Here is a 16,961-nt window from a genome sequence, read left to right as displayed (position 1 = left end):
TTCCGGCTCCCCCCTCCTTCCTCCCTAAAGCATGGCCTTTGCCCTCATGGCCCCAAGATGGCAGCTAGAGTTCCAGCCATCACATTCAAACTCCAGGCAGCAGGACTGAGGAAGTGGAGAAGAAAAGAGGCACGAGGAACATGCTGATGGTCCTGTACGATAAAGATTCCTGGAAGCGGCTGCTTCTGGCTTATATCCCATTGGTCGGAACTTTGCAACACGGCCATACGCAGCTGCAAAGGAGGCTGGGAAATACAGTCTTTATTTGGGGAGCCATGTGGCCAGCTAAAAATGGGAGGTTCTATTCTCATGGAAGAGAGAGAGCAGATATTGGGGGCAACCAGCCATTTCTGCCCCACCCGGGATCTGGGGCCGGGGCCGGAAAGCAGAAGTCCTCCCACTCCACCCACTCCACCCTGGCTCGGCACTTCCCTCCAGGCGAGGGAAATGGGTGTCGGTCTGTGCCCACGGCAGGTCTGCAGCACAGCTGGCAGCAGACTCCCCGAGATCCGTGGGACCCACCTCCCCACCTCCTCACCCTCCTCAAGAAGCCCCAGAAGGGACAACCCGGTTTCGACGCAGCTCAGCACTGCTTCCTCTATGGCAGGTGTTCCAGCGATGGGAGGTCGGGCCACCTCATCTGTCTGGACAGTTTGCACGGCACTTACGGGCAGCCGGCCACGTGCCAGACATGCACGTTCCAGGACGACCGCCTCCCACCCACGGGCAAGACCACGACACCCCCGCCACCTCCGGCCCCGACGTGCCACAGCCCAACCCCCAAGTCCACAGAGCTCGTCTGTTCCCGCCCTGGGCCCGCCACGAGGGAGGGGGCTCCGGTCCCCACGGCGAGGGCCGAAGGCACAGCCAGGCGAGCTGACGCCCCAGCTCCCAGGGGCCGGTGCCCGGGGATGTTCTCGTTTTCCTCTCTTGAGGGAAACTGAGTGAAGCTGTGCGATCCTAAGGCAATCGGAACCCTGACTTTGGGTTTTGGGTTTCTGGGGCTGGACGCACGTCCCCTCACGTTTCCGTCTCATTCCCGACAGTTGGCAGCTTCCCCTCTCCGTGCCCTCAGGGTGCTGAGAGGGAGGTCAGGACGCAGTGGGGGGTGGGGAGGTTCCCGCATAGGAATGGGAGACTGTTCTTGTCTTTCCCCGACACCCGGCTTGTCCGGGAGCCTGTGTGCACGTGGGGAGGTGACCAGCGCCACTCTGCAGGCTGGCCAAGGCCTGGGGAGCGTGGGGGTTAATTTTATGCATCAGCTTGGCCAGGCCACGGTACCCAGAGGTGTGGTCAGACACCGGTCTGGACGCTGCTGTGAAGGTATGTTTCAGATGAGATTAACATGGAAATCGGGAGGTAGGCTGACTCAAGCAGACCACTCTCCAGAATGTGGGTGGGCCTCACCCTATCAGTTTGATGAGGATTTTAGGCTGGTTAATTTTAAAACTGCAGATGAGAAGCAGGCTCCGAGGAGCTGAGTTTGCTCGCCCTTTGTTGGGAGGCATTTACATTTGTAGGGGAAACCTCCGTCTGTGGGGCTGCCTCCCTCTCTGTGCCAGGAAGAAGGGAGAAGACCTTGTCTCTGGAAGCTCTTAGTCAATGCCAAAGGCAAGAACTTAAGTTGGTTACTGTCTGGCAACCTCATGTAACTGATTTAGGGTGGTGGCTTCTGGCCTTTACTTAATCCGATTTGATTCTCATCTAAAAGTTGTGGGACCACCCAATGGCCGGACCGCACCTGCACTGATACCATTTTAACTTTTTTACGTGTTCTTTCCTTTGTCTTGTAAAGAGATGGCTCACATACCTATGCCTTCAATTTAGCCTTACTTTCCACCCATGTTGGCAGCAGAAGCGGCAGCAGCAGCTCTGACTGCCCGTGGGTCCTGTCCCCATGCAGCAGCCTGACTGCCCGTGGGTCCTGTCCCCATGCTATTCCACACTATTCTCTAAATAAAACAGCACTACTGCCAGACCTTGAGAGTCCAAGAAATCTTTCCTTCAACTCCTCGGCTCACCGAGCCTGCATCAAGTTGAAGAAAAAAAGACTGAGACCCCCGAGGAAGAGGGAAGTCTTCCCCCAGACTCGAGGCTGTGGCCGCAGCTCTTCCTCGGGTCTCCAGGCCGCCCTGCGGGCTTCAGACGGGCCAGCCCTGCAGTCACATGAGCCACTCCTTAAAGGAAGCCTTGACCTCTCTCTCTTTTGTGTACACGCACGTGCACACACACACACGCACACACCCCCATTGGTTCTGTTTCTCTGGAGAATCCCGGCTAATACACGATGCTGGTGGCCACTCGGGTGTCCCCTGTGGTTTGCAGCCTGAGCCTGACCTGGAGGGGGATGGCCTGGCGTCCTAACACACAGAGCGCACTCTCCCGGAGCAGAACACGCCGTGTGCAGTGGTCCTGGGCGGGAAGGCCCCGGAAAAGGCCCTGGCACCCAGGGAGGGGTCCTGGGAAGGCTGTGTCACTTCACGGACAGCCTGCCTCTGAAGGTGGGGGGGAGGTGCCACCGGGACAAAGGGCTGTGGGAGGCTGGGGCGGGCCGCCCCCAGAGGGGCCCTGCCAGGGCCGGCATCTGTCCACTCCAGCTCCGGGGCAGAGAGCCCGTGCGCGGGTCCCCTGCCGCCTCCCGCTCTGCCCGCCGCCATCGTCACTTGGGTCTTCTTGACCTCTTGGCGCTGCCGCTGCGGTGCCTGCGGACGTTGCTGGGGGACTGCGGGCTGTGGTGGTGGCCTCCGCTGTCTGTAGACCCTGGAGGGGTGGGGACGCTTCAGTCGGTGCTCAAGGCCACCCCAGGGAAGCCGGAGTCCCAGCAGGGGTCACGGTGAGGTCCTGCCCAGTGCGGATGCCCCAGCCCTGCCTGGGCCCCGGGCCACCTTCTGGGCCCCGTGGGACTTTGCCACCAAACTGGGGCCCTCACTTCCGAGTGCATCTCGGCCTCTGCTCCTGTAGCAACACCAGGCCTGCCCGCGGGACTCCCTCAGCCACTTTCTCCACTGTGGAGGACGCACGCAGTGAGGACCGGGGATCCCTGCACGCCATCTCCCATGCCCCACATTCAGACACATGCTGTCGAAACAGGCCGTGCGTGTCCTGCTGCCACTCCTGACAGATGAGGGTGCTTGGTGAGGGGTCACGTCTGAGGTTCGTGTCCTCCTGTCACTCCCTGACTTCTCCCCACGGAGCATGAGAATCCTGGACGCCCCTGGAGCGGAGCTACGCGATGGCACCCGGAGGGCACAGGCCGGCACTGACCTCGGATGTCCCGCGGCAGGAGGGGCACCCTGCTGGGGCTGCTGCTGCTCTGCCACACGGCGCTGGGGAAGGTGAAGTTGACCTCCGGCACGTGGAGCGTGTTGTCATCTAAACCGTGAACCGCAGAGAAGAGAATATTACTTTCAGGGACCAGCCAGAGAGTCCTGGGAATAAAACGAAATAATGAGTAACAGCCGTGATGCTCTGAGTGCCCACTCCGTGCTGGCCCTTCACTGAGGTTGCCTCCTGTGTCCTCCCCACAGCCGTGTCAGAGGATTATTTTTACGCGAATTCCTGCTCTCTGTCCTTTCCGGAACTTTCTCTCTCCTCTGGCTTTAGTCCCTTTTCCCTCCCCCTGCGACCGTGCTCTTCCTCTCCTTCTCTGTGCTGTTCCCTCAGCGCCCTTAGCTGGCCGTTACCTGGCAATGAAGAGGCCTTTCTGGGTTTATTGAACAGAGTTTAATCAGAAACATCATCCAACGGAAAAGGACGCAGGGGGAGGGGAGAGAAGTGGGTTCTCCCCTAGAGACGGGTTGGGGTCCCACCTCCTCAGGTCACCCACAGGGAGGCCCCTGACCGCCTAGGCTTCAGACCCGCTGTCCTCAGACACCTCCTACACTCTGTCCTCTTCGCCTGCTTTGTTCTCTTCCCAACACCTGTCACTGCCCGACACGTCTCATGCGGATCCATCCGGCTCCCCGAATTCAACGTCTGCTCCCCAAGGGGAAGGGCCCCATTTCGTGTCCCGCCATCTCCCAAGGGCCTGGCCGAGAGCTCGACCTTCCCAGGGGCTCCATAAAGTCTCATGAATCAGTGGCCGGACGCAGAGGTGAGGCCCGGGCTTCGGTGCCACGTCTGCAGCCAACTCCTCACCTGGCCCCCGGCAGGGCCCTCCCCCTCCCGGAGCCTCAGTTTCCTTGTCTTTCAAATGAGAGGGTTGCAGAGACCAGCAAGCGTCAGCGAGGACAGGAGCCTCGCACAGCACTGGCGGGACGGGGAACTGGTGCGGCCACCGCGGGAGAGAGTTTGGCAGTTTTCCGAAAGGGTAGACAAGAGCCACTTCGTGATGCAGCCATCCCCCTCTTGGGTATACATCGCAAAGAAGGAGACAGCTAGTTAAACAGAAACCTGTCTGCAGACATTCACAGCAGCCGAGAGTGGACACAACCGAGACGTCCACCGACAGATGCAGGGACACACCGAACACGGGGCGGCCATGCGATGGGGTGTTGTTCAGCCACCAAAGGGAAGGAAGCGCCAACACCTGCTCCAGCCTCAATGAACCCTGGAAACGTGATGCTGCCTCAAAGAGCCACACCCCAAAGCCACATGTCGTACAAGTCCATTCACGGGAAATGGCCGGCAGCGGGGAACCCAGAGACACCAGACGTCGATTCGCGACTGCCAGGGGCCGGGGGAGAGGTGATGGAGTATTGCTTAACGGGTTCAGGGTTTCCTTTTGGGTCGACGCAACGTTCTGGAACTAGATAGCAGTGGCGGGTACACAAGAGGGTAAATGTATTAAATGCCACGTGTTGCACGCTTAAGAGGTGAGTGTGGTTACGTGAATTTTACTTCAATTTTAAACGAAGGTGAGGGTTGGAATTGAAGGACTCCAGGGCCAGCAAAGGCAGACGCACACAAGGTCCAGGCAGGAAACTCAGCTGAGGGAAGGAGGCCTGGAGACACAGCACGCCCGACGCTCACAGCATCAGAACCCTTGGCTCAGCGACAGGGAGGCCATTCATGCACTTGTCCATCCGTCCATTCGATGTCACTTCTGGAGCATCCACCCCATGCAGGCACCACTGGGAGCCCTGGGCGCACAGCAGCGAAGAAGACTGACATCCCTGAGCTCACGGAGCCCACAGACCGGCAGGGACGGAAGACGATGCACAAGGACATAAGTCCAACGTGCGGTCCCTCCGGCCAGGCCACCTGCTAGGGTTGCAGGGAGACCTCACCGAGCAAAGCTGACAGCCCAGCCAGGCTCTGCGGGCGGGGAGGGAGGGAGCCCCGTCTCCAGACCCTCCTCCTGTACGAGAAGCTGGACTTTCGTGTCCTATGTGCGATCTGACTTCGCGCGCTGCTTTGAAACGTGGTGCTGATCAACCGGACTCGTCCAAGCTCGGGGCTGGGTTTGGCGTGCGAACGGCCAGTTTGCCACCTCTGCTCTCGGCAGGAACATTGTACGCGGCTCCGGGTGTTAACGAAGCGGGGGAAGAGCTCCCCGTTTAGGGGAATTCGATCACTTTTGAGGAGGGTTTCGGAACGGGTTGCGCTCTCCTGACATGAGGTAGGACAGCGTGAGGGAGGCCTGTCTCAAGCCTGGCCCCACGACGGGAACACCTGCGGAGACCCAGGAGGTTTGCGTGTGGCCCCAGCGAGCTCCTTCCGCCTCTCTGCTCCCTGTTTATCATTCTGCGAACCGGGCACCCATTGGATAGGGTTGCGATGGATGATAAACGACTCTGCTCCTTCCTGGCACCCACTGGCCTCGTAAGTGATGCTGCTCTGCGCCCCCCCAGATGCACCCAGGGCCGCGGCTCAGAACCGCGCACTCGGAGGCGATACACATCAGGACACGGATGCGGGACCGGCAACACCGCTGCCCTAAACCGCAAACAAGCAATCTCATTGCAACTCCCGGGGGCTCTCGGCCCAGGGAGCCTCCCCCGGGGAGCCGGGGCCTCAGCCAGCATCGTGAGGGCGTGACCCCCGGGCTCCCTGGGCAGGTCGGTTTGCAGCTCAGACCTGCAGGGCCGCGGCTGGAGAATGGGGTACCTGGAGGCCTCAGTGGACACCTGCCCAGGACAAATGTTCTTGCTCCAAGACGAGGCAGCCAGGCACAGTGGGAGGGACCGGGGGGCGCCCGTCCCGGCTGTGCCATCAATGTGCAATGTGATCCTGGAGACGTCGCCTCCATTCTCCGGGCCTCAGTTTCCCCATCTGAACCAGCTGGGCTACAGATCCTGAAGGACCGTCGACTCTAATCGCTCTGACTTTTCCGCCACAGGAACACACAGTTGTGGGGGAGAGAACCTCTGCCCCCACGGGGACTCTCTGTGGACACAGCTGGGAGAGAGGGTCCAGCCTTTTCTCAGAGTCCACGAAGGGGGCTCAGCCCGGCTCCACTGTGCCTCTTTCTTGCCAAGCGAGAGCGCCAGTTACCGTCCTCTCATTTTATCTGAAAAAGGCTGATTTCTTATGTTCACAGACTGGGCATTAGATGATCTCAGGGAGTTGCTCCTAATTCTTCTAACTACGACCTGTAAGACTCTGTCATCGGTTCGAGAGCACTCTTGAAATATTTACGGGCGAAATGACACAACCTGGGAATTTCTTGAAATGCCTCCGGGAAAGAAAATAACAAACAAACAGAGGAAATGCGCAGAAACAAAATCGGCAGAGCGTCGATGGCTGTTGGAGCCGGGGGACCGCTCCGCAGGAGGCCACTGCTGCTCGCTCTGCTCCTTCAACCGTCTACACAAACACGTTCCAAGGGGCGCGTCTGTAGACGGCGCAGACAGCAGCCTCGGCAGCTGGGGTTGGCCTGGGGGTATCGGAGGAGGCTGGAACCTTCCGGTGGAGCCTTGCTGTGGCCACCATGCCTGTTATCTACGGTCCCTCCTCCAAGTGCAGGACGTGAGGCTGGCTGGAGGAGAGCGGCTGACAGCCACCCCGGCCCCTGGCTCTTGAAGTCCCCACTCCTACCTGCTCTGCGTTCGCTGTGATTTTTTATTGTTTTATGAACATGCAAACAGAAAAAAAAAAATAAAGAAAATTTTTGGAAGGCTGCAAATCCCATAAGGATGCAGGACACTTTCAGTGGTTTTTTTTTTTTAAGCGCTTTGAGTTTCTTGAGCGTTCCTGGAGGCCTGTGTCGTTCCCAGCAAGGACAGTGGCCCAACTGAGGAGTCACAGATAGATCTCAACTTTGTCCTCAAGATCAAAGGTTCCCGAAAAGCCTTTGAAAGCGTGCATGTGAGTCCGGTTGTGCGAAGGTGCACGCCCACCAGCAAGACAGAGCGTGGGAGTGTCCGCTGCTTCCACCATCGTTGAAGCGTATGCCGAGAGCCCTAAAGATGACCCTGAAGACGCAACTCTAATCAAACAGGACACGAAAGGACGTCTGGAGGTGGGGGTCAGAGCCAGCCTACCTGGCTTTGAATCCCGGCTCTGCCCCTCCCAGATGTGCCACCTTGGGCAAGTCCCTTAAGGTCTCTGTGCCTCCATTTACTCCTCTGTACCGTGGGGATAACAGTCGTTCCTCCCCTCCCAGCATGAGCATGAGGACAAACGGCCTGACACCGGGAGGCGCCAGCACAGAGTAAGTGCTAAATAAACGTGAGCTGCTGTGGCGGAAACAGCGACACAGGCCGTCTTGACCACCCCTGGAGAGGTCGGGCTCGCCGGTCTGTGCCGGTCTGTCTTCACCGCGCTCTGCTGGACGGCTGCTTTTGTAAATATAACGACAGTGAGCCACTGGAAGGGCTAAATGCACATTGTGAGAAAGACGGAATGCAGGCCACGGGTCACAAGCTGCGGGGCCGTCAGACTGCCACGCGCCTTTCTAAACACTGACGTCCACCCGTCTGCTCTTGTGACAAACCGGAAACAACCCCAATATCCTAGAATACGGGAGAGACGCTCCCGTCACTGTCCACCCACGGTGAGGAAGTCGTCTTATCGTGTCTGGGTGGTGGGGTGTACAAGTGGTTTTTTTCTGATTTATAATTTTCTCGATATTCCCAAGTTTGCACAATGAGCATATACTATTTTTGTAACGACAGCCAGCACAGGAGCCAGGATTCAAACCGTATCCTGAAAGAAGCCGTAGGGGTCAAGGGTACAGACTGAATAACGGCAGCCCGTCATACATGCACAATTTTAATCATTATTTTAAACTCTACTAGGGTGTCAGGCGGGCCAGAAACAAAATTGATGCCTCTGTAAATATTTCTTTTGATGAAGCTGGAGGCCTTCGCCCACTCACTGCCCCTAACGCCTGAAACTCATTCACACCAAGGAGCAGACAACTGATAACAGCCCAAAGGGCCACACTTTCCAAAGATTTACATTTGAGAGGAGGGGAAGAGTCTCAAGATACAGAAAAAACCCTGACACACTGTTTTCTTTTTTTTGATCCTGTACCTGCATGGAAACTGAGGCTGGGCTTTATCTTGGAGGCCGCTGGGACAGCAGGGAAAAAGCTCTTTCCCGATGACTTGGACAGCTGAGGGAGCACAGGGGGCGGCCGGCTCTCAGCCGAATGGTCCATGGATGGGGGCTGAAGCTTCTCCATCGCCTGCAGGGAGAAATCACACAGCAGGAGAGGGGAGCAGGTGGGGAGGAATGAAGCGTCAAGGTCATTCTGAGCTGAAGCCATGCACTGATTAAGCGCCTACTGTGTGCCAGACTGCTCTACACACGCGGGGTGCCTCAGTGAACTCAAAGGACAGAATCACTACTCACATTCTCCTTCAACCCCCAGGGAAGAATGAATGAATGCGGGAACGATGCTCTCCTGGCTGTTTGTCCCTCCCATTTTCCCTGCTCAACTCCCCCACCCCCATGGAGGGGGTTCTCATCTAAACCCCCTGTGATGGTTAACGTTTGCCTGAGCAAAGCAGATGGCCCTCCCTATCGGGGTGGGCCTCACCCAATCAGTTGAAGGCCTGAAGAGCACAAAAGACTCCTGGGAGTAACAGAGACTCCTCCTGCCTGACTGCCTTGAGCCGGGACGTTGGCGTTTTCCTGCATTTGGACTTGAACCGAAACATCGGCTCTCCTGGGACTCCAGCTGTCCGACTGCTGATCTGGGATTTGTCGGCCTCCATGATTGCACGGGCCAGTTCCTTACAATGAACCTCTCCCTCTGACGCTGTGAAGACGCTCTCATTTTTGCCTAATCCTACTTCGCTGGGACTCTCCCACTTTTCATTGTCCGACATCCCAAGAAAGGAATTAGAAATGAAAAATACCCTTCACAGGGGAACCCTGAAGCATTCTGCGTAACAGGCTAAAATGAAAGACAGGCCGAGTGGCCGTTTAAAGGGGAACCGAAAACCACAGAGCGGCCACGGAACGGGATGGCGTGTGGCGGGTGTCGTCGGAGGGCCCGCGGCCGGCCTGTGTGGACACCGCGGCCAAGGACCGTCTCCCAGTGGTTCACGCTTCGCAGCTCGCCTGCGCTGTGTTTCAGAACCGAGGCAGGTCCTTTTTTTAGGTTAAAATACAAATGCTATGTAGATGCATGAAAATTTATGGAATAATGTTAAAGAAAAAATCCAGGGCACAAAGCTAGATTTCCAGGGGATTCTAGCTGCGTAAAACACGTGCACATGTGGCTTCGGATCTGAAGGAGGGGGAGATGGAAACAGGGATGTGGGGGCTCCGGTTTCTGCTTCCATCCCCCAGGCGTCAGGGCCCCTGCGCCCCCCGTGACTCTGAGAGGTCCATCCCTGACCCCTGGGACCCGAGCGCCGGGCAGTGTCCACCCACCGGCTGCACGCTCCACGTGACAGAGGGCGACCGCTGGCTCCTGGCCTTCCTCTCCCCGGAGTGGTCCCTGCACAGGCTGGCGTGAGGCCACCTCCTGTCCGCCGGGCTGGGGCCCCGGGCCACCTCCTCCGGAAGGTGGCGGGAGGAGCGGCCACTGCCGGCCTCGCGGTCCTGCGCCCGGGAGCGCCGGGTGGCCGCGATGCGGGCGATGCTCTTGGTGCTGGCGGCCATCTCCTTGAGTGCCCGAGCGCTGAGCGGGGCCTCCGCTGTCCGTGGGGATCCCGGCTCCGGGCCTCCCGGGGAGCGCAGGCTGGGCGCCACCCTCTCCGCGCGCAGGGAGCCTGGCTTCTGCAGGAGACAGCAGGGCGGCCGGGCGTCACCGGCTGTCCCCACGGCCCCCCGGCTGGGCCCCCAGGAGCAGACTCGGAGACAGCGACTCCAGGCAAGTAGTCGATTTAGGGGAAGACCGTTTGGGGTGGAACAAGGGCCAAGGAGGGTGTGTGATGGAGTCCGGCCGGCCTGGACGCCCTCAGACCTCAGGTCGCCCCGCCCAAGGGCTGCTCCCAGCGTTGCTGACGGGGGCTTCTCCTGCAGGACCCTAACTCGCCAGCACTCGGCAAGGGCAGGGGGCACAGAGACCCGACGCAGGCGGCCAGAAGCATCCAGAAACCACTCCTTCTACCGTTACGAGTAGTACTGAGTACTAACAGCCTCTGAATAACGGTTCACGAGAAAGGACCAAAACTACCAGCTGTGCGGGCTCCCAGCTGCCTCCTTCCCCGAGCCCACCTGTCTGCCAGAGATTCTGACATCTGCCATTGGGTTTCCCGCCACCCGGCCAGGAGAGAGACTGTGATGGCGCCACAGAGGGATAGAAGGAAGTGGAGGGGACACGGGAGTTCAGGTTGGAGACTGAGTAAGTCCGGGAATGAGAAGAGGATGCCGTGGAGTATCTCAGGGGGAGGAGAAAGGGCCCCTCTGAGGTTCCTCCAGAGGAAGGACTGGCCTCCTCCTTTGGACCTTGTTTCCTTGAATCTCGCACAGCCCTGAGGTTCCTGGATCCACCATTTTACAAGTGGAGAAACAGAGGCTCAGAGACGTGAAGCAACTTTCCCAAGGTTACACAGCTAGCGAAGGGCAGAGCGGGGATCTGAACCCAGGCCTGGCTGATTCCTGAGCCCAAGCTGTCAGCCGTTAGATGAAACTGAGCCTGGAAAACACCCACACCCTGGAGGAGGGGACCCTGGGAGGTCACAGGAGCCCGCACAGCGCTTTCTAAGTCCTTCACTCATTTAAGCCCACAGGGGGACATGGTCACCCCCACCCACAGCTGAGCCACGAGGAGCCAGTGCTCACAGAGCGGCCGCTGGCCTCTCTAAGTCTCCTTGTCTGTGACCCAAGGGCATAGCACCCCGGCCTCACGTGGCTGGCGAGTGTCTCTAGGGGGACGGCGCCCTCCAAGCCACGTCCACCCAGGACCTCAGAGCGGGAACTTCCTTGGAAAGAGGGTCTTTGCAGATGTGACTGAGTTACGGATCTCGAGACGAGAGCATCCTGGGCTGAGGGTGGCCCTAAACCCCAGGACTAGTGTCCTTACACGAAGAGAACAGAGAGATGCAGAGACGAGGAGGCCGTGAGAAGACAGAGGCAGAGATTGAGGACGCAGCCACCAGCCAAGGAATGCCAGGTGCTGGAAGAGGCAGGACCGAGCCTCCCCTGGAGCCTTTTAGGGGAGCGGGCCCTGCGACCCCTGGATCCCACGCTGCTGGCCTCCAGAGCTGGGAGGGGACAAACGTCTGTGTGCTTTGGGCGGCAGCCCCAGGACATTGACTCGGCAACTGAAACACATCGGTCAGCGCCAGGCTCAGGGGGTGGTCACTACCCTTGTGATGGCTGCCTAAGGAGAGTCCTCCTTCCAGAAGCTTCTCCCTGACTCGACCCTGGCCTGGCGCAGCTCTGACGGGGCCCCAGTGACCCTGCTGGGGAAGGGTGGCCTCCCCAGGGCCCTGGTTAACGCCGTGCACACCGACCTCGTGGACTGGAGGCGTTAGCAGGACGCGGAGAGAAGACGGAGGGAGAAGGGAGTCTTGCTTTCCCGGCTTTTTCGACGGCGTGGCTTTCGATGACTTGGACCCGTCGCTGCGGATGAAACACAGAGGCGTGAGCAGAGTCGGCCGCCAGGCCCACAGCCCTTCGTTGCAGGCCGGAGCGAACCAGAGCCGGAGCCCCCGGTCCCTGCGGCTACACACGGGGTCCGGGCGAGTGGTTTGGGGCCACGCGAGGCTCATTCACCACCACCTCCTGCACCTGACCCACCCTGGTCCTCACGCGGTCACCTGCCCAGGCGGGACGCACCCGGAGCCGGGCGTGCGTGGTTCGCAGTTCTATGGGTCATTCTAGGGAATTACCAAACCCGAGGGGGTTGTGGGAACCCAGACAGACAGACGTGCAGGTGGCCTGGGGACTCCACCGGCAGGCGGCATCTGCTGTGGGGACGGTCCTGTGGAGAAGGGAGCCCGGAACGGGTGAGACCTAATGTCAACGCTGGGTGGTCAGTGCGAGAACTGGACGGCAGTACCCCCAGTCAGCAGGGGTGGAAACAGAACAGGAGGGAACACGTAAGCCGAGACCCAGACAACGAGAATGAGAGCCATGCCAAGTGCTGCAGGGAGAATATTCCAGACAGGGGGCACAGCACGGGCAAAGGCCCTGGGGCAGGGACCAGCTTGGGGCATTCAAGGCACAGCAAGGAGAGGAGGACAGGGCAGAGCCACATGAGTTTGAACAGGACCATGTGTGGACGACTTTGGCCGTTGGATGGGGAAGGGACTTCTGACAGCGAAGGCTGTTAGGAGCTTGCTGATGGTGGCGCGTTGAGGCCGCATGGGCTGGCAAGGCCCCTGGGCACCACCGGTGAGCACAGGGCAGCGCAACACCGCGGCCAGGAGCAGGGACTGGAGACACGTGCTCACGGCGAGCCTCTCGGTGAACCCCGGGCCACTCCGAGCCTGTGTGCACGTGTGCAATGAGATCGTGCACGCGCCCAGAGCGCGGCCCTCCGCAAATGCGCCACAGCAGGTGGAAGGCCCCAGCCAGCCCACGTGGAGGGAGGAGAGGTGGCTGCGACAGGAGAACCTCCCTGGGGGTCAGGGAGCAATCTTCACCCTCGCCTCACCTGCCCCTCGCACCCACAGGGATGGCCCTTTGAGGACGGGGACGGTGTCCATCTTGCTCACGTTTCAGTGCCTGGCACACAGTAGGTGCTTAGTGAGTAGGTCGTGAGGTCTGGCAGACACTGGTGTTTGCCCACCCAGCAGCCAGTGCCCGTCTCCCTCGATAACAAGCCCCAGTGATGTCTGGTGTGACAGTGTGTCTGGCCCCGGGAAATGGGTCACAGTGGGCCCAAGCCTGTCATGGTCCTCTTTGCCCTTCTTCCTAGGGAACCGGCCCAGGAGTGAGCACGTGATCGAGTTTCATCCAATGAGTTGTCAGGACACATCTACTCGGGGAGCTTCTGGAAAGGATTTTTCTCCCAGATGAGAAAGAAACTCCAGCCTCTCCCTTCCTCTTTTAGATGTGGTTATATGAAGGTGTGATCTACGGAGCTGTGGCAGCCTTTTTGACCAGAAGAGGAGACATTATTTACATGCCAGGGCCAGCAGAACAGAGAGATGGGGAACGCCTAGGGCCTCCTGGGCATCACCGAGTCACTGAATTAAACACCCCAGGTCCACCCACCTCCCAAATTCTCATCAGGCAATACACATCTGTTTCGATTAGATCACTCTCCTTAGGAATTCTGTTACCTGCAGCCAAAAGCATTCTGACTGACTCAGAACCAACAGCAACTGGAAAGTTAGGAGAGAAATTGGGAAAGAAGCACAACTCCTGTACCAGAGTCCTGCTTGAGCGAGGCAGACGGGTCAGCTCCCCTCCTCCGCCCCTTGCATTTGCATTGTCACCATAACCGCAGCTCTAGTTACTGTGTGCACATCAGGCACTTACAGGCCCTCGGGGGAGGTACTGTTGACCCACCTGGAGATGAGGCACCTGAGGCTCAGAGAAGACACTCTCTGGACCAAGGTCAGGGGTGGGGGGCTGGCACACCCAGGACTCCGGCCCTGGTTGGCCCGGCTTACAGGCTGCCTGCCAACCGTCCACGGACAGGGTCCCAGGGACTCAAGCCTGCTGAGGCGCCTGTGGCGGGCCTCTGTCGTTGCCATGGGAACCTGGCGTGGGCCCCTCAGGTTGGGCCGTGGGTGGCGCCAGCCTAACCCGTCGGCCGGGGGGTCTCAGCTCCTCTCCTGCCGTCTTGAACAGGGAGCATCGTCCTAGCTCGTGGCTCGAGGCGGCTCAGCCTGCGGTCTGGCCCCGGCCTGAGCTGCTGCCGCAGGTACGGGTCTGGAAGAGGCGAGGCCGAGCCCGCCTCCTCTCCAGCCTGAGGATCAAGGTGGAGGGCCCCAGGCTGGCTCACAGCCTGCCCACGAGCCGCCCCAGGCGGAGGGCTGGAAGCCTGGCTTCTCCAGTCAGTGGGTCGAGCCCCAGGTTCACACGGGTGTCGACCAGAAGCCCGTGGACGGGCATCTGGTCTCGATGTAGGGGGCACGCGGGCACTTTATTTTTATGCACACACACGCACACACATACACAAACACGCACACTCACCCATGTAAAACACACAAACAAAAGCACACACGCACTCATGCAAAACACATACAGTGTGCGGACACGCGCAAACACACGTGTGCACACAAATGCACGTGTGCACAGGCACACACACACGCATGAACGCAATAGGGGAATCGCCCCTCCTCTGCCGGAGCCCTGGGGTCTTCCTTACCCCGAAGGACGTGGCTTAGACGTGGGCATTACAGCCAAACGCACGGTCTGGGCCTTCCCGGCATTCTGGTTTGAGCAAACCAGCTGCAAAGGCATTTGGGGCAGAACTGGGGGCATCCGACCAAGGGCAGGGATGGGTGACGTTCAGGAGGTGTCACTAATTTTGTCAGGGCTGACGGCTGCCTGTGGTTGTGGAGGGAAACGCCCCATTTTTAGAAGCGCCCTCTAACTTGCTGAGGGCGAAAGGTCACGAGGCTTTGTTTTACTTTAAAATGTGAGAGAATACACGGCCGTGTTGGAGCCGCCCCGCCTGCATGTTTTGTCACAGCAGCCCGAGCTGACGACGACAAAAACTGGCCAAACGTTAACTATTCAAACTAGGTGACCAGCTGATGGGTTTTCAACTTACCGGTCTAAGTTTTGGGGTGACGGGAAATAGCAAAACAAAAAGTAAAAAGAAGAGAAAAAGGGAAAAAAGCACCGAGGGTGGGAGGAAGTGGCTGACAGGGAACAAAAATATAGAGAAAGTGAAAAGGGTCTTTTAGCATCAAACTCCCAACCTCAGAATGGCTCCGGGCAGCAGGCACCTCCTAGGACATCCTCATCCTTCTTAAAACAGGCCGGAGGAAGGGGACGTTAGCCGCACGTCACAGGAGGAAAGGGGGGGGGCTCTGTACGCACCCGGGGAAGCGTTACCTGTCCGTCTCCAGCAGCATCGGCTCAAACTGGGCCCCCCACGGGAGGTCCTTCCTGTCGTCCGGCTGCTCTCGGCTGGACTCCTCTGGCGGGGGAGACAGGCTCAGGACGGAGCCATCCTGGGACGAAAGAGAGGAGCTGCGGGAGGCGGCACGGCCCGTGGACGCAGGCAAGCAGTGTCACTGTCGAGTGGAGGTCCCTGAGGGTCCCCTTTCCTCCTGGCCACCACACGGGGGAAACCACCCAGCAGGGAGGCTGGCGAGCCAGCCCATGTGCTCATTTCCCGTTGCACATCCACCCCAGACAGAAAGGAGGCCCCGTGGAGGGATGAGCGCCAGGCTGCGGCCTGGACCCTCGGGCACAAACAGGGCACAAAGGAGACGCTGTTGTCAGAGCACCCTCAAAAGTCCGCAGGTCCTCGAAACGTCAAACATAGACCCCCCCGGGGGGGACCCAGCAATGCCACTCCTCAGTCTGTACCCAAAGAAGCGAAAGCAGCCACTCAGACAGATCCTTGCACACCCGTGTTCACAGCAGCATGATCACAATCGCCAAGAGCTGGAAGCAACCCCAGTGCCCACCGAGGGATGAACGGATCAACACAGTGTGGTCCATGCACACGAGGCCATGTTATCCAGCCTTGAAAGGAAGGAGGTTGTGACACCTGCTACAACACGGACGAAGTTTGAGGACATCACGCCGAAGGAAACAAGCCAGTCACAAAAGGACAAGTCCCGTAGGATCCCACTTACGTGAGGACCTGGAGGAGTCACATTCTTAGAGACGGAAGGTAGGATGCGGGGCGCCAGGGGAGGAGGAGGGGGAGGAGTGGTCAGTGTTTAATGGGGACAGAGTTTCCGTTTGGAGCAATAGCTTTTCTGAGTTCTGTGAGTCCTTCTCACGGACCAACCCTGCGCGTGGTCTTGGGGACCCGACACAGACTATAGGAAAGGGATTGTTCTGAGGCACGTGTACGGGCAGAGTGGGAGAGCGGGGCACGTGGCAATGACATTCTGTAAGCGGGAAGCCAGATATCCAAGTCGGGGCTGAACCCGCGGACCCAGGAGAGCCAGTCCCGGCTGGCAGCAGCGGAAGCTGAGAACAATCCAGAGCCACATGGTACGACCTCCAAAGCTACAGTGTCGGTGCCTGGTCCCTCTGTTACTGGGGATGGGGAAGTGGGTTTAGACACAGACGGATCCCTGGACCCCCGCCCTCACGCCACACTCTGGGCACCTGCCCCCCCCGCCATGCTGGTCGAAGCCTGGAAGTGTCTCCTTTCTTCTCCCGAGATGGCAAAGCAGAGGGTCTGTGGCTGGGAGACACCAGGCCTCGTCCAGGGCCCAGGTGGAGCTGTGACACCAGCTTTGGTCTAAATAATGAACGCAGAGCCCTCCCCGGGCCTGCTCCTCCAGGGCGGCACCAGACGCCGTCCTCATGCGGGAGCCTGGAGGGTCCCCCGCCCCCCAGAGAAGTGACAGCCCAAGAAGAAAGAACTAAAGCTGGGAGACTTGTGCTGAGGTTCCCAGAGGAGCCTCTCTGGGGTCACCGAGTTAACAAGGTGCACCCCACGCCCAGGCTTCCTCCCCATCGGCCTCTGGTCTCCCACGTGGAATCGTCAGCAACAGCCAAGGGTCACAGACGCGGGGGACCCGCAC

General features: G+C 59.2%; 1 protein-coding gene across 1 annotated transcript in view; it reads right to left on the bottom strand.

Annotated features, from left to right (window-relative positions):
- Positions 1 to 241: 241 nt before the first annotated feature.
- LOC100059729 (kinesin-like protein KIF19) overlaps positions 242 to 16,961 on the bottom strand; it is a 51,133-nt gene continuing 34,413 nt past the window's right edge. The window contains exons 15-20 of the mRNA XM_070232569.1: positions 15,304 to 15,422; positions 11,799 to 11,907; positions 9,769 to 10,116; positions 8,419 to 8,572; positions 3,265 to 3,372; positions 242 to 2,760 (exon numbers count right to left, since the gene is read on the bottom strand). Of these exons, the coding sequence (XP_070088670.1) occupies positions 2,660 to 2,760; positions 3,265 to 3,372; positions 8,419 to 8,572; positions 9,769 to 10,116; positions 11,799 to 11,907; positions 15,304 to 15,422 (939 nt within the window). The 3' untranslated portion in view covers positions 242 to 2,659. The remainder of the gene's footprint in view (positions 2,761 to 3,264; positions 3,373 to 8,418; positions 8,573 to 9,768; positions 10,117 to 11,798; positions 11,908 to 15,303; positions 15,423 to 16,961) is intronic.

This window comes from Equus caballus, chromosome 13 (genome assembly GCF_041296265.1).
Source record: "Equus caballus isolate H_3958 breed thoroughbred chromosome 13, TB-T2T, whole genome shotgun sequence".
NCBI classification, from domain to species: domain Eukaryota; kingdom Metazoa; phylum Chordata; class Mammalia; order Perissodactyla; family Equidae; genus Equus; species Equus caballus.
The sequence above is the reverse complement of the archived record's forward strand: the minus strand, read 5'-3'. Positions and strand labels throughout refer to the sequence as shown.